Source organism: Podarcis melisellensis (assembly GCF_964234715.1).
Source record: "Podarcis melisellensis genome assembly, chromosome: 14".
NCBI classification, from domain to species: Eukaryota; Metazoa; Chordata; class Lepidosauria; order Squamata; family Lacertidae; genus Podarcis; species Podarcis melisellensis.
Window position 1 is genome coordinate 17,787,468 of NC_138546.1, and position 15,884 is coordinate 17,803,351.

At 47.0% G+C, this 15,884-nt stretch overlaps 1 protein-coding gene across 2 annotated transcripts in view; it reads right to left on the reverse strand.

The window, feature by feature from the left end:
- The window catches only part of CLUAP1 (clusterin associated protein 1), a 58,444-nt gene that overhangs the window by 3,992 nt on the left and 38,568 nt on the right, over positions 1 to 15,884 (reverse strand). For both annotated transcript variants that reach the window (XM_081888033.1, XM_081888034.1), the window contains exons 9-11: positions 12,908 to 12,980; positions 7,427 to 7,534; positions 1,204 to 1,259 (exon numbers count right to left, since the gene is read on the reverse strand). In XM_081888033.1, coding sequence (XP_081744159.1) covers positions 1,204 to 1,259; positions 7,427 to 7,534; positions 12,908 to 12,980 — 237 coding nt within the window. The remainder of the gene's footprint in view (positions 1 to 1,203; positions 1,260 to 7,426; positions 7,535 to 12,907; positions 12,981 to 15,884) is intronic.

The window sequence follows — 15,884 nt, forward strand, 5'->3', positions numbered from 1 at the left end:
AGAAACACCCTGATATTAAATACACAGAGTGAAATCTTGCAGATCTTAGGGTGGCCAAATCCCACTGAAAGCAGTGGGACATAAAAGAGAGTTAAACTGCAGCTAGATATTTACTTATTTCAATGGGACTCAGGCCTAAGCTACAAATTATTTAATTTTTAGCCCCCACCCCAGGCCAAAGACTCTCATAAGGCAGTTCATAACTAAAATAAAAACAAAACAATTAATTTTAAGTTATAAAAGGAACAGCAGTTTACATGATATAGACAAACAACCAAATTCGTTTGAAAGCAGTTTAAAGCACATTTGAAAATAACTAGAGGGAGATCTTGTGCAAAGAGGGTGAGCAATTCAGCAGGGATAGAGCCACCACCAAAAAGGCCCTGTTTCTTGTGCCTGCCATCCTGATGGGGCTTAATGGTGGGCCCTGATATCACCACAGTAATGCTTAGGTATGAATGACCTGGAACCTATCAGCAAGACAGCTAGGCCTTCCTTGTCCTCTGCAAGTTGCACCAATGACATGGCATGTGAGGGGGGGGAGCAGAAAAGCATTGAGCATGGTGTGGTCATGTCTTTTCTTAGATGTCATTTTCTTTAGCAAAATGTTACTAGGAGGACAGACAGAAAAAACAGAGCTGCCGGCGGCCGCATGCTCCTCGTCACTTTCATCTGTCCCACTGGGGTAGTAGCAGCACAGGTTCCGCAAAGACCAATTAGCACCCCCGTCAATCAAGATCTGTCTTTATCTATTGTAAAGTGCTTAATGCTTTTAGTAACAGTAAAATTATCAGGCACCGTATGATAACTTTTGAAGGCAAAAGAAATGATAGTGATGACATGATCACAAAAGGAGTCTCTGTCCCCAGAGAGAGAGGGGAGGGGGGAGGGAGGGAGGGGAAGAGACAGACCTCTGAGAAGCATCGCTTGCCAGTCTGCTGCTCTGCTTACCTAACTTAATCGCAAGAACAGCAGGAAAAGGCAAAGAAGTGGCTGCACTAGGAAGGAGAGAAAGAGACCTACAGCGAAGAGAATAGATGAGATGGGGAAGATGCAGGAGCTTTTGAGGAAAGTGGGGGAGACAAAAGCAGAAAGTGAAATAAGGCAGGGGGAACTGAAGAGACAGGCTACCTGTTGCGGAATGAAAAGGTATGCCATGGAAAAAGCACCTTTTTGCCAACAGCGTCTTTAGCGACTACTTACATCGTCCTCTGTGTCTCCACCTTGCATCGTTCCTACAATCCGTTTGTTTGGTCTCCCTGGAGCAGAGAAGGAGACAGAATCAATGAGAATGTAGCTGAACACACAACAATGCTGGGTATCTTTCTTTCTAGGGAGCCAAAGGTGGTATAAGAGGCACTTGACGCTCAGACTCATCCTGCCAGTATCCCTGTTCTCAGATTTGGGGTGGGTGGTTGTAGGGTTTTGTGATGGGACGATGAGCTGCTTGTGCGTAAAATGCAAGTCCCTCAGAGTTTGATCAGGTTTTCAAACCTCTGCCTGTGACGGAGCCCCTCCAGCATGGCTGCGTCAATCACTAGTAGAATCCGAAAGTGGCTGCTTTCGGAATCGTTTCCAACATAAAAGCTCTTTAACGGAAACACGTCGTCTGGCCTCTCGGCGTGACAGTTTCCGGCGAGGTGTGGGTGTCCCTATAGGAGGTCCTGAGACCTCCCCACTGTTTTCGCTGGAAGCGTCTCTGAGCCATCCCTCCGACTCACTTTCCCTTGGAGTTCTTGCTCGCCCTCTACTGGTTCCCTCTTCCGCTGCTACTCCTCTCTCAACCTCAGTGAGCCTTTGCGCCCCCGGCGCTTTAGATGGCAGTTCCCTGACATCCACCTCCCCTCCAGGGCCCCCTTCACCCCCTCCCGTCTCCTCCCCTACTGGCGGTGAGGAGGTAAAACCCCTGAAAGAACCTCCTTCGTCTTCCGACGTCGCGAACACTTCCCTCCACTTGTTGCTGTTCCTACTCTCTCGGTAATCTTCGTCATCGGAGTCCACTCCCTCTTCCAACTCCGACTCCGCGAACCCTTCCATTTCCTCTTCCTCATCGGTGGTGCCGAAATACTCCCTCCTAAACCTTGCTATCGGCTGAGGTTTCCTCGGGAACCTTTGGTGGAACGTTTCTGTTAAAACCTCGTCATTGACTTCCTCTGCACTTACCCAGGTGTTTTCTGACTCCGGTTCCCCTTCCCACGCCACCAAATACTCCACCTGATTTCCCTTCCACCTGGAATCGAGGATTTCCGCTACATGGTTGCGGCGTTCCCTCTCTTCCAAGGCTGGTCCCCTGACGTACTCCCCTTCACGTCCCCCCCTGTATGGTGACAGTAACGACCTGTGGAACACTGGGTGCAATTTCATGTGGTTGGGTAATCGGAGTTTGAAAGCTACCGGGTTGACCTGCTGAATGACCTCAAAGGGTCCCAATCTTCTGGGCCTCAATTTCTTACAACCCCCTTTGAACGGCAACCCTTGGGTTGACAACCACACTTGATCCCCCACCCTTATGGTTTCACCTTCCCTTCTGTTCTTGTCTGCCTGCTTCTTATATTGTGCCTTAGCCCTTTCTAAGTTGAGCTGGAGCTGATGATGGATCGCTTCCATCTCTTCTACAAAATGTTCAGCCGCTGGGACGCTCCATCTCTCCCCTCCTTCCCCTGGAAATGCCCTGGGGTGACACCCGTAATTAGCCAAAAAGGGACTCATCCCTGTGGACACATTCTCCGCATTATTGTAGGCAAATTCTGCCAACGCCAACTTTTCGACCCAATCGTTCTCTCTGTCATTGACATAACACCTCAGATATTGTTGAAGAATGCCATTTGCTCTTTCCGCCTGCCCGTTGGTTTCAGGGTGCCGGGCAGTTGAAAAATTGACTTCCACGTGCAGCAAGCTCATGAGCTTCCTCCAGAACCTGGAAGTAAATTGTTTGCCGCGATCTGAGATCACTCTCAAGGGAGCCCCGTGCAACCTAAAGATGTGTTCTACAAACAACTTCGCTGTTTCTTCCGCTGTGACTGCATGTGAGCATGCTACAAAGTGGCACATCTTAGTTAACAGGTCTACTACTACCATGATGGCTGTTTTCCCCTTGGACTTTGGCAGATCCGTCATAAAATCTATTGATATCGCTTCCCAAGGCCGTTCTGGTTTGCGTGAGAGCGCGTCCGCCCTGACGTTTTCTGGTCCTGGCACATAACAAATTTCAAAGTTGAATTTGGAGAATTCCTGTGCCCATCTCACTTGTCGTTGGTTGAGCACTCGAGCTGTTCTCCAATACTCTAAATTCTTGTGGTCGGTGCACACTTGCACCTTGTGTTGTGCCCCAATTAATAAATGTCTCCACCTCCGGAATGCTTCGTGAATGGCAAGTAGTTCCCTGTCATACACCGTGTAATTCCTCTCGGATTTATTCAGCTTCCGCGAGAAGAAGGCACACGGTCTCCACTCCGACGCACTCCTCCCCGGTTGAAGAAGGACCGCCCCTACCGCCCGGTCGGATGCATCGGTTTCCACTCTCATGGGTTTTCGTAAATCCACATGCAGAAGTTGTTCTTCCGAGGCGAAAGCCCTTTTCAGTTCTTCAAAGGCTCGATCCGCCTCTACCGTCCAAACAAATTTCTTCTTGCTGCTGAGGCAGTCGGTGATGGGCGCCGTCAAGTGGGCAAAGTTCTTGATGAACTTCCGATAAAAGTTCCCAAACCCCAAGAATCTTTGCACGTCCTTTTTGGTCTTCGGTGTCTTCCATTCCAGTACCGCTTGGACCTTGCCTGGATCCATGGCCAATCCCTTGTCTGACAAGCGGTACCCCAGGAATTCCACCTCCTTGGTATGAAACTGGCACTTCTCCAGTTTCACCCACAGCTGGTTGGCTTGCAGCCTGCCCAACACTTCTCGAACGTCCCTCACATGCTGTTCCTCATCTTCCGAATACACCAACACGTCGTCTAAAAAGGCCACACAATTCTTGTAGAGCAAAGGTCCCAGAACGTGGTTTATAAAAGCTTGAAAACACGCGGAGCCCCCTTGTAGACCGAAGGGCATAACGAGGTATTCAAAGGCTCCCAAAGGGGTAAACATGGTGGTCTTCCATTCATCTCCCTTCCTTATGCGTATCAGATTGTACGCCCCCCGCAGGTCCAGCTTTGTAAAAATCTTTCCCTTCCTTACTCTGGTCAAAATGTCATCAATTCGGGGCATAGGGAAAGCCAGGGGCTCCGACACTGCATTGAGGGCCCTAAAGTCACACACCAGTCTCGGTTTGTCTGTGTTCTTTTTGTCCACAAAAAACACTGGGCTGCCCCCCACCGCTCGGGACTCTCTGATGAAACCTCGCTTCAGGTTTTTGTCAATGAACTCCCTCAGCTCCTGCATCTCCCTGTCTGACATGGCGTACAGCTTGCCTACTGGGAGTTGGGCCCCAGGGAGTAGGTTGATTTGACAGTCAAAGGGTCTATGCGGTGGCAGTTTGTCTGCTTCCCTTTCGCTGAATACGTTGCTCAGATCTGCGTATTGCGGGGGCACCTTCCCTTTGTCCATTACTTTCATCCCGGCTAGGGTGACTCTGTCTCCTCCCGAAACCTTCCCCTCCTTGCAGTGTTCTAGGCAATGCGCTGACCCAAAGGAGACCACCCTCTGATGCCAGCCCACTAGCGGATCGTGTAGCGCCAGCCAGCTCATCCCCAAAATGATGGGCGCTCCTCCCAGGATGGCCACATTAAACGCTATCTGTTCGGTGTGCCTTGCCACCCTCATTATCATCGGGACAGTCTGTTGGCTAACTTCTCCCCCCAACAGCTCTCTGCCGTCAATCGTAGTCACCTGCAAGGGGTTACTTAAAGGGATGGTCTGTATCTGGTGCTCAGCTGCAAACTCCTTACTCATGAAATTACAGGAGCTGCCTGAATCCAAAAGCGCCTTGATCTTTAGTGGGTGTCCGTTTGGCAGTTCTAGTAACACCTCTATCACTAAAGCGGGTCTGGGCGGTTCCGGCATGGGCACTTTCACTGCTCTTTGGCCTGGCTGCTGTGCCCCGACGGTGGCAGCCAGGCGTTGGCTTTTACTTGCTCCTTGCCTTCCTCTTCCTTTCCCCCAACAGCTCCTGCCATCCCTTGCCATTCCTTTCTTTGTGGGCAGACTCTGGCAAAGTGCCCTGGCTGTTGGCAGAGATAACATCTCTTGGCGCTCTTTCCCTCCTTCTTCCGCCCTTCACTGGGATTTGAAACTGCGCGCGCCCGCGCTGTTCCAACTTCCATCGGCTCTGCCGGCGGGAAAGGTGGCTCTGGAATGTCTGGAATGCGGAACTCCCTCCAACGGTCTCCTTTCCCTTCCCGCTTTTCCAAAGCCCTCGCCTCCTGGCGCGCTCCTATGCACAGCGCAGATTTGGTTAACTGATCCATAGACTCCGCCCTGGGCCCCCGGGAAAGCTCATCTTTGACGGTTGAAGAAAGCCCCTCTTCGAAAAGCATTTGGATGGGCTCCGCCGATAGGTCCCACCCCAATTTATGAATCAGCATAGTAAACTCAGTCCAGTACTCACGGACAGATCTGCTTCCTTGCTGGCAAGCCATTAACTGCCTTCGCACCACCCCCTGCTCAATATCGCTGGAAAACATCAGGTCCATGGCACGAAAAAACTTCCTCGTGTCCTTTAGGATCTCATTATTCGCTGCCATCAGGGGTCTAACCCAATCCTTCGCCCCGGATTCGAGATGGCCAATCACAAAAGCCACTCGCGATTCCTCGTCGGGGAAGTCATCAAACTGCAAGTTTAGAGCGTATTGCATCTCTGTTCTAAAGGCATGATAGTTCCTGGGATCCCCCCCGAATTTCTGCACCAATCCTGGCACCTTTCTGGCGAGCGGGGTGGTTTTCTCCTTTCCCTTTTCTGCATCCTGAGCCCTCCTCTCCTCAAGCCTCGCCGTTTGCAGCGCCAACTGGATCTCCAACGCCCCGTACCTTTCTTCCAGGCTTGGACCCCCTCCAGCTGCTCCTGCTCCTCCGGTTCCGGCTGGGTTGCTCATGATGCTTCTCCCTGCACAAGCTGGCTTTCGGTGACTTTCGGATTGCTGTGATGGGACGATGAGCTGCTTGTGCGTAAAATGCAAGTCCCTCAGAGTTTGATCAGGTTTTCAAACCTCTGCCTGTGACGGAGCCCCTCCAGCATGGCTGCGTCAATCACTAGTAGAATCCGAAAGTGGCTGCTTTCGGAATCGTTTCCAACATAAAAGCTCTTTAACGGAAACACGTCGTCTGGCCTCTCGGCGTGACAGTTTCCGGCGAGGTGTGGGTGTCCCTATAGGAGGTCCTGAGACCTCCCCACTGTTTTCGCTGGAAGCGTCTCTGAGCCATCCCTCCGACTCACTTTCCCTTGGAGTTCTTGCTCGCCCTCTACTGGTTCCCTCTTCCGCTGCTACTCCTCTCTCAACCTCAGTGAGCCTTTGCGCCCCCGGCGCTTTAGATGGCAGTTCCCTGACAGGTTTGTTTGTGTGTTTGTTTGTTGTAGTCTCTTTGACCAGAAATGACAAGAGGGAGATGAGAAAGTGAACATGGACCCAGCAAGAAACAATGCCTCAGGTCACACCTTTCTGATTGTATTAGAAAGAAGATGCTTTGAAAGGCTATGTTGGATTTAGAGAAATAATAAATGAAGTGCTAGAGAGTCCTAAATATGTGGATCTGTTTTCTGCCTGAGAGGCCAAGAGAGGTAAAAGTTCACTGCCTGTCAGAACGGGCCCTTTCTTGACGGTGCTCCTGTCCTTCCAAAAGCTGTAGGACAATCCACTTCCCACCTGTGAGCGAAACCATTTTTCAAATAAGTCCAGAGCTCCACTTACTGTAAGGGCCATGCTAGAAGTGACAGGACAATTCTGTGTATTTAAACATAAAAAGGCCCCAATTATGTGAAAAATGTGGCAGGGGGAGGAGGATTTGATTCGAAAAACAAACCGGATGCATGGATCTCTCCTGCCCACCCACAGCTTAGCCCCCTGCAATAGGGAGATGCTTTTCCAATTCTGAAAGTGAACCTACATGGAGAGAAGTTCTTTAGGAGAGGAACTGCGAGATAGAAAGTATGCAGCTTGCCTGTCAGCCATAAAAAAAAATCACCTCATAGCTCCTAACTTCTAAATGCCTGAGGCAGTATCATATTCAGTAAACACATAATTGTTCCTATAAATGTGCAGCTCGGCCAGAAATGCAACTCCAGAAAGCGGCTTGAGAAAGAATATATTTTAGACTCCCAACCTCATTTTGTTGGCCAGCCCTTCCCAGAGCTGAGAAAGTATTTCAAAATTGTAGGTGGCACCATCAAGTTTCTAGGCACTTGCTGTTTCCCACCGCCCTGCAGGACAAACCACTCAGCCCCTTGGGTCCCTTTCATCTGCAATGAAGCGTCCACCAGGTGGATGGGCACAGGTACCTTGCATCAGCATCTCCATGGCCGTATGCTGCTTCATTAGCTGCCTGTCTTCCATGTCACTGTCAGATCCCTCATCCTCATGGATCTCTATGTCCGAGTCGTCATTGTCTAAATAAAAACAAGAATGCCCACCAAAGACGGTTATTAGGACATCAGCTCCATCTCTTTCTGTTCTTTGCTTCAGCTTGAAGGAATGATTGTGGGCTGACAGGCAGACCACAGCTCAGCAACAGAGTAATTGCTCTGTGTGCAAAAGAGATCTCCGGTTAAGACTCGGGAAATAACTTTGCTTCAGGCATGGCACTGGGGAATCCACAGTCAAGAGCACACAACTTTAAATAGCAATAAAAACCCAGTTGAGGTGAGGAATGACCTTTTAATTGAGATGGCAGAGAAGAGGTGCTCCAAGCTTCCCCTCAGTGCTGCTGCTTCTGTCAAAATTATTCCCTTCTGGGACTACTATTAGCATCGTTTGATAGGGGTGGAGAGGATAGGGGGATAGGCTCTTGGTTGTCATCTCCCTCACACTGTAGGTGTTTAAATCCTACTGCCATTTAAGCAGTCTGAACAATGTGCAGGATTGCAGTGCAAGAAGACGGCACTGCTTCTGTCCAGAAAACTCACATATTGATATGAATGGAAAAAAAGAAGACCGTCCACTAAAGGAGACCCTCCCTTTATTGATTTCAGATCTTTTACTCTCAGAGATCTAATTCTACAGTGTGTGAAGGTCAGGAGTAGCTACGTGGTTACAGCCATTAGATTTTTCATGTGGTCTCTGCAATGATCACACTTAAGAGAATCAGCTTGGAAATTTGATAACATTGCTCATTCCTTCATGCCGGCCAGCTATTCCCAACAGAACACAAGATGAGCGGTGATAAATATAGGGTGCATTTGCTGTCAAGCTGCGTGAGCCCGCTCACAGATAACTATTTACCCCTGTTCATAACACTGGAACCTGCAGCTCAGTTCAATGGAGCTAGCCGGACTTTGAAATATGCTAGAAACAGCTCCCCAAGCTGCCTTCCATCTCATCTCCTGCAGATAAATGACGCAATTGATTTCCATGCCCTTCTCAAACACAGTTAAAGGATCCAGAGAAATTGGACGCCTATCAGAACACACAGAGACACAAATACCCATAGGCTTGCATGGGGAAGATAGTGGCTAATCAGAGCGTTTCAGAAGTTACAAATGTAAGGGTGGAGAACACTTTGAAATTTGATTGTTGCCTACACATTCATCACAAACAAGGTTTTGGAAGTTTCTCTCTTTTTTCTTTTTACTGTGATCTTTTCTAAAGAGAATCAGCGCCATCCAAAACCACCAGGAAGCAGGGAGGTGCCTCACTTAGGGGAAAGAAAGATCAATATGTTCTCAATTCAAGAAGATTTGTAGAAAATTAAGGATCTCTCGCCCAAGTGAAATTAACAAACTGACGTAGTAATAATTATTGTAACAACAACAACAGGGACAAAATGGGCTGCAGATTAATTACAAAATGCTCTTCTCTACATTCCAAACTTCTATTAGTTTTTGGTCCTGGTTCAATGGTTATGGCTTCCCCCAGAGAATCTTGGGGACTGTAGTTCAGGAACTTCTAACAGAAGATTCTCAGCACCCTCACCCAAGTCCCCTGCAGAGAGGACAGACTATTTCATCAGTTTAGAACTGAACGTTAATGGGGTGGAGGAAACTGTGCTGCACACCATCAGCCATGGCATGTCACCTGCCCTTCCTACAATAATGCAAAGTGGGAACAGAAAGGATGCAGTTCTAAGGGGGAAGGCTTCCTCTCAGAGGCAGTGGAGTGATGGTTGCCTGCCTGACATACTGCTGCCACCGCCACCTTCTTTCCTCCAGGCAGGGAGTGGGGGACGTCCAACCCACAGGCCAATCCTGGCCCACAAAGGGATCCAATTGGCCACCGGGCCATTTCCCCCCAAACCACACCCACCCCCTCATCAGCTGAGGTCACAGGTGATGTCAGCTGATGGCTGGGAGGGTAGAGCATGGGCGTAGCCAATGGAGGGGGCAGGAAGGGGCAGCTGCCCCCCAATCAATAAAAATACATAGCTGAGGTTCTGCCCCCCCAACAAAAGTCCTGGCTATGCCCATGATTGGCTGCACCACCCCATTCCCAGCAAGGACCAGGATCATGCAGCCTAGGCAGCAGGATTTAATCCCAACTCACCAGCTGCCTTCTCCTATAAGGGGGCAGGGATGGCGGCTGGCAGATGGAGGACTCCCTCACGCCACTGCTGCCACCCATCCCCTTTAAAAAGGAAGCAAAGTACCATTTGAAATTGCCTCTCCCCACCACTTTAAAGGAACCCATGCTGTGGTTCCATAAAGCAGCTATTAACTAAAAATACAAATGACTTCCCTAAAATATAATAATAATAATAATAATAATAATAATAATAATAATAATAATAATAATTTATTATTTGTACCCCGCCCATCTGGCTGGGTTTCCCCAGCCACTCTGGGCGGCTTCCAACAAAGATGAAAGATACACTAAAATGTCACATATTAAAAACCTAAATATCCTAACATGTAGATGGAATCAGATGAAAAGGTAGTACAAATTGTGTCTTTGTATGCCACTAATTTCAGATGAAAAGCAAAACTGAAGAAGGAAAGAACGACCCACACCAAACCCCAAATGTGTTTAATAAATCTTTCACTGATCATACTTTGTTTCCACCTTAGCTGCAGGCAGAACCCACCAATAGATGTGTCACTTTCTCAATAAAGCTTTGTTCAAGTCAAGAACAATATGTGCTTCATGTTCACTGTGGGAACTCAGATTTCCCCACGGATCAAAGCTGCTCTTGTTTGCCCCAGTTGCTTCAAATCTTTGTAAACAAAAGCAAATATGTGATATACTCCATTTGAGCGGCTAAGCCCCAGGAGCTCATCCATTGCTTCCCCAAACAGAATTTTGCCAATACTGTAACAACAAACAACTGAGTTTGTAAAACAGAGGCAGTTTTATGACTGAGAAGGAATTATGCTCCAAAGGAAAGCTCTGTCATTGAAAGTCCAGTCCTGTGTACTTCAGCAGACAAGCCTCTGGGATGAGGATCCTGGTTCAAATCTCATCTTACCTATACACTCACTGAGATGGCCTTCGGCAAATCTCAAAGCCTCAGTACGCCATCAGCATATGGTGATCACTGAGAGTATGTCCATGAACTGCTCTGAACGTTCTAAGAATTACGTATCTGAGCAAGTGTATTTATTCTCCTTCAGACTTCTCTAAATTCATTTTTTAAAGTCCTTCGGCTTCATGTTCAAGTTTGATTATGCTCAGCTTTGCTCATAGCCATCTTTTCAGAGAACCATCTAATTGTAGACTTGGAAGGGGCCTTGGAGATCATCTGGTTCAACCTCCTGCTCAATGCAGAATCAAGTTCCAGGGTAAAAATCAGCTGGGGGAAGGCCCTTTCAAGTCTCCTTCTAGAAGACAGCTGCAAGATGGAAAAAAATTCAGGATCCACAACAGGCATGGGGAAACTTTGGGCCTCCAGATGCTGCTAACTACAACTCCCACCAGCCCCAACAAGCATGGCCAATGAGCAGGGAATATGGGAGTTGTAGTTCATCAACTTCTGGAGCACCAAAGTTTCCTCATGCCTGATCTACAAAGACCCAGCAAGCCAGAACACTAGTCCTCAGCAGAACCAACAGTGCTCTGCTACTTAAAGCCTGCTGCCACATACAAAAGGACAAAGACAAGGAAGGTTGAGATAAAACTATTAACAAGCTGGAACTATCAAATGTGACTTGAAAAGCTTCAGGCAGTCTCAGTCAAAAGCAAAAATTCCCTTAACTGATCCACAAGAGAAAACCTTCTGGGTTTCTCCCTCACATGCCCCCTGCCTCCCAATAAATGTTCAAGGCATACAAAGCAATATTAAAATAACTGGGATGATTCACCTAAGGGTCTCTGCTGACGTCTTAGTTAAGAATAAGCCAAAACTGAAATAACAACATCAGGATAAAATTGCTCCTTCCGATCTGTCACTGATCCAAATTTTCTGTCAAAAGTTAGCATGTGGGCAACCTTATTAATTATAGTTCCCTTAGTATTAAAAGCAGGCCTAAATACTCCCTCCAACCGAGAGATTTGACCTAGAGTAAAAAGAGAGGAAACATTGACTGGAATTGCTTATCAGATGAAGAGCAGCATCTTTGGCTAATTAAATAGAGTTACTTATTTTCATATGGCTTAAACAGGACCCAATACTATAAGACCCGGTTTTAGTTCAATGTAATCCGCAAATCGGTGAATTAATCCAGTTTTGCATATTCATCTGCAAAAGTTACTAGCTCATAGAAAGTTTTCCGCTTGCCTCTTGCATGCCTGTAACTTATATTAGCCATTTATACCCTAAAGGAGGAATATGTTGTTGCTCCTTGCCTGGTTGTAGGTTTTCTTAGCTAGTACAGGTGCCCAGGTGAGTTGCAATTTACAGCTTTGAATTAATAGTCAGGTGGATAATAAAAAAACCAAAACCTGTTTTTTGTTGGATAGGCCATCCATCAGTTTCTTTCACTCCATTGCTGTCCATTCATTCCCCATAGTTGCATGAGCTGGAGAGGTGAGGCAGTGAGGCCCCTTCCACCAGACCAGTTACCATTTGGCTCTTCCACTCCACTAACAGGCAATGCACCGGCCACATCAGAGAAAAGAATGTGAGAGTGTAAGGCCCCCTTCTATGGGACCAACTATTGTTTGGTTCCTCCAAGATGATGTGTGTCAGGCGCATTCCACCCAAATCATTATGCAACCTTATTATGGATGAACTGGTATCTGAATTTACTCTTTACCGCCTTCTATTATCACCCTTTCCTTTTTGTAGCCAATGGACTGGTGGCCATTATTTTACACAGTAAAGTGTCTTGAGCAAATGGGCGGCGGCGGGGGGGCGGGGAGAAGTGGCATATAAATGCGGTCAATAAATAATACAACAAATTCCCTATTATTAGCACACAGCATGGCAAAACTGCTTCATAGAATTGTAGAATTGGAAGGGACCATGAGTTGTATAATTGGAAGGGACCATAATCCAACCCTTCTGCAGCTAAGGGGTTTGATACTACATTGTTAAAGTGAAAGTGACTCACCTCTGTTCCTAACAATAATAGGGCTTACCCACCATGCTACCCATAATGCAGGTGATTTGGGGCTCAGAGATAGATATTTAGACAGTAAGCAGCCATGACTTACCCAAAGCTCCCAACAGACAACATACAGCCTTGACTTCCCATTCTGCCTTGAAAATAGTAAATAGAGTGACAGGACAATCAAGCAGAAAGAGAAAACTGCTGTAGCTCCATATGCCTCTCTGCCTGCCTGGTGTTTAGTTTCCACCTCAAATGACCATGGTGACATGCAAACGGAAAGGGCCAAACTGCATGGGACCCTGGGTCTGCAGACACCCGAAAAAGTTAACAAACAGAGCTCACTTCCACTCTTCAGCAAGCGCTTCTCTTCCTCCTTCAGCTTGTTCTGCATCAAGCGCAAAGTGTTCTCTGCTTCCTGCAGGGAAGGGAAAACATCAAAATCAGAAAGGCAGCTGCACCATGCTTCCGCTCAGGAGGGTAACAAGACATAAGCTGTTGCTTGGGTTAATATCAAAGGCTTTGCAGCCAGCTTAGTTCCATAGAATGGGACTTAAAAAAAAAGTGACTGTAAGCTTCTCTCTAAATTAGATCAACTCTAGCTGTTCAAAAGTGCTGCAAACCTTTGAATCTGGGCACACTCCTGTTTGATTCGTGCCAGAAGATGATTCCATGAGGTTCAGTAGACTAAAACGCTTTTTATGTAACTTGTTGGTTCAATAAAAGAACATCTACAAATGTTAATCAACTGTCTATGAGAATCTATACAATTTTTGTGTGTGCTAGCCGTGAGGGAAGTAAAGCCACTTTCCCTGCAACCAGTATGAAAGCTAACTGGGCTAACTTTGGTCCTTATCCCTAGCCTGCTTAGAAGAAGCACCACCTGAGCTCGTTCCAGTCATGTCTTCCAACTTCATTGAAGATGGAGCCAGCTCAGAGGTGCTGCCTTGTGGCTCAGCAAAGCACAATGGTAAATGTTAACGGGAAGGGTAAGGACCCCTTTTTAGTGCTGTCACCCATAAAGGGAGTGGGGGAGAAGAGCAGAATGACAAGGGCAGAGGAGAAAGTGCTTCTAGCCTCCATTTTTATTTACTAGTCTGCTTTTTTAAAGCCAGCAAGTAAAAATTCAGATATGCACTGCCAGTTGTGTTGGTTTTACACTTCTTTGTACGGCAGAATGAAACAAAGAGCTATATCCTAAAGCCATGCACAACACTTGAAAATGTATTCCAAGTGCTTCTGTGACTTCTTGTACACCTGCACATGGGTTTATGCAATTAATCTAGGAAGGGAAATATCCTTCAAAGGTCAAAAACTTAAAGCAATTTCATCACTATTATGCTGACAACAATATGGCAAAGCAGCCAGTTCTATGAACTTTCCTGCTTTCTTTGCCTAAGGTAGAATACATGCTCCAGAGCGATGCACATAGGCTCATGTTTCTTACCATAACACATTTTCTTACATTGCTTACTCCTTGATTCCAACTATGGTCGAGAGAAGCAAACTTATGTGAGCTCTAGCCCACAAACACCGTTCAGGACCTTGAGGGTAGCTCACCGACATACAGAGGGATGTGGTGGGTGGGGGAGATGTGCCATTAACGAATGAGAACAGGAGTGCAAGATCTGCCACCCTCCTGCTTCCTCTGTGCCCGCCACCTCTTCTCTCTCACTGGGTGACGAACAGGAAGGAGGCAGAGACCCAACAGGACGAGACCCTTCTCCTGCCAGGATCCCAGCAGGGCTCAATTTATTTGTTAGATGATTTATAAGCCACCACTCATCAAAACAGATTGGAGGGATTTCATAATTTATTATGTTTGTTTTCATAAATAGTTTGTTGTTTTTTAAAAAAAGAAGTTTCCTTTTAGAATTGTATGATACAATTAAAGCAACAAACAAAAAATAAAAAGGAAAGTCAACTTAGGAAAGGAGGACACAAAGGCTTCCTATGGGCACCTAGTTGGCCACTGTGGGAACAGAACGCTATATACCAAAGGGGTCTTTGTCCTGATCCTGCAGGCCTCTTCATATGCCTACCCTTCCTGTCCACTGGACCAGCTTGGACAGAAAGGGCTATCAAAAGGTACCCTTTGGGGCCAGGACCTTGCCTAAGCCACACCATCTTCTTGGCTTTGGGACATTTCTTGGCATCCCTTGGCTCATCTCACCTTGGACAGCTACCAGTGGCTGACCCCTGCCACAGAGGGAGAGAGGAAAGGGAAGAGGAATGTTCTGCATTATCAGGGGGTGGGACTAGATGACCCTTGAAGTCCCTTCCAACTCTGCAATTCTATAATTTGCATCTAATGGGTATTGCCTCTGCAAGCAATCCTGGAATGACAACATAAGAAGGAGCTTGCTGGATCAAGCCAGCAGCACATCGATTCCAGCCTCCTGTTTTCACAGTAGCCAACCAGATGCCCCCCTCCTATAGGAAGCCCACAAACAGGACCCAAACAACACTCTCCCCCCTTGTGAGTCCCAGCAACTGGTTTCCAGATGCATAATGCCTCTGGAGGTGGAGGTAGAGCATAGCTATCATGGTTAGCAGCCTCTGTGAATTTGTCTAATCCTCTTTTAAAGCCACCAAAAGAAATCCATCTAGTTACACTAGCCCACTAGCTACAGTTGCTCTGAACTGAACTAATTGCAAACCTTAAGATGATTTCCTTGTATCTCACTCCTGCTCCAATAGGCACAACAGATTGCCCGATAGCATGACAGAGAGTGTCTCCAGCGAGAAAGTGTTAGACATAGCATTTGGGAGCCCTGTCTACCACAATAGTAAATGCATCCATTTATTTCCCATTGTCACAGATACTAATTAATAGTTTTCCAAATGTCATCCCTGGGGGCAGAGTGGGGAGAGTACAGGACCCAGAGGCAATCAATCATTTTGCAAAAAGCTATAAAAGGAGGGTATTGATCTTAGAAGCAGAATGGAACTGAGCGTCTGCAAAGCTATTTCCAAAGAGTCTAATAGCAGCTGCTATGGAAGGTTGCTGTGAAAAACATGCCATCAGTTAGCAGGAGGCTGATGATCTATTGCTAAACAAGCTCTGAAAGGCACAGCATTGTTTAACCAATGATATTCCCAGTGAAGCCTCTGCTGCCTTGGACATCCACAACCTGCTCAGGTCCACATTGAAAGCATTCTGCTTACCACAAAGCAATCTGACTTCTATAGGCAGAATTAAAATACAATTAGAATGTAAACCATTTACTGCCTTTATTCCAAATTCTATCTTGTCGGCAGGACTTTGGATGCCAGTTTTCTACCCTTCCCTGAGTCTTCTCTATTCCTGGATGTAAAAACT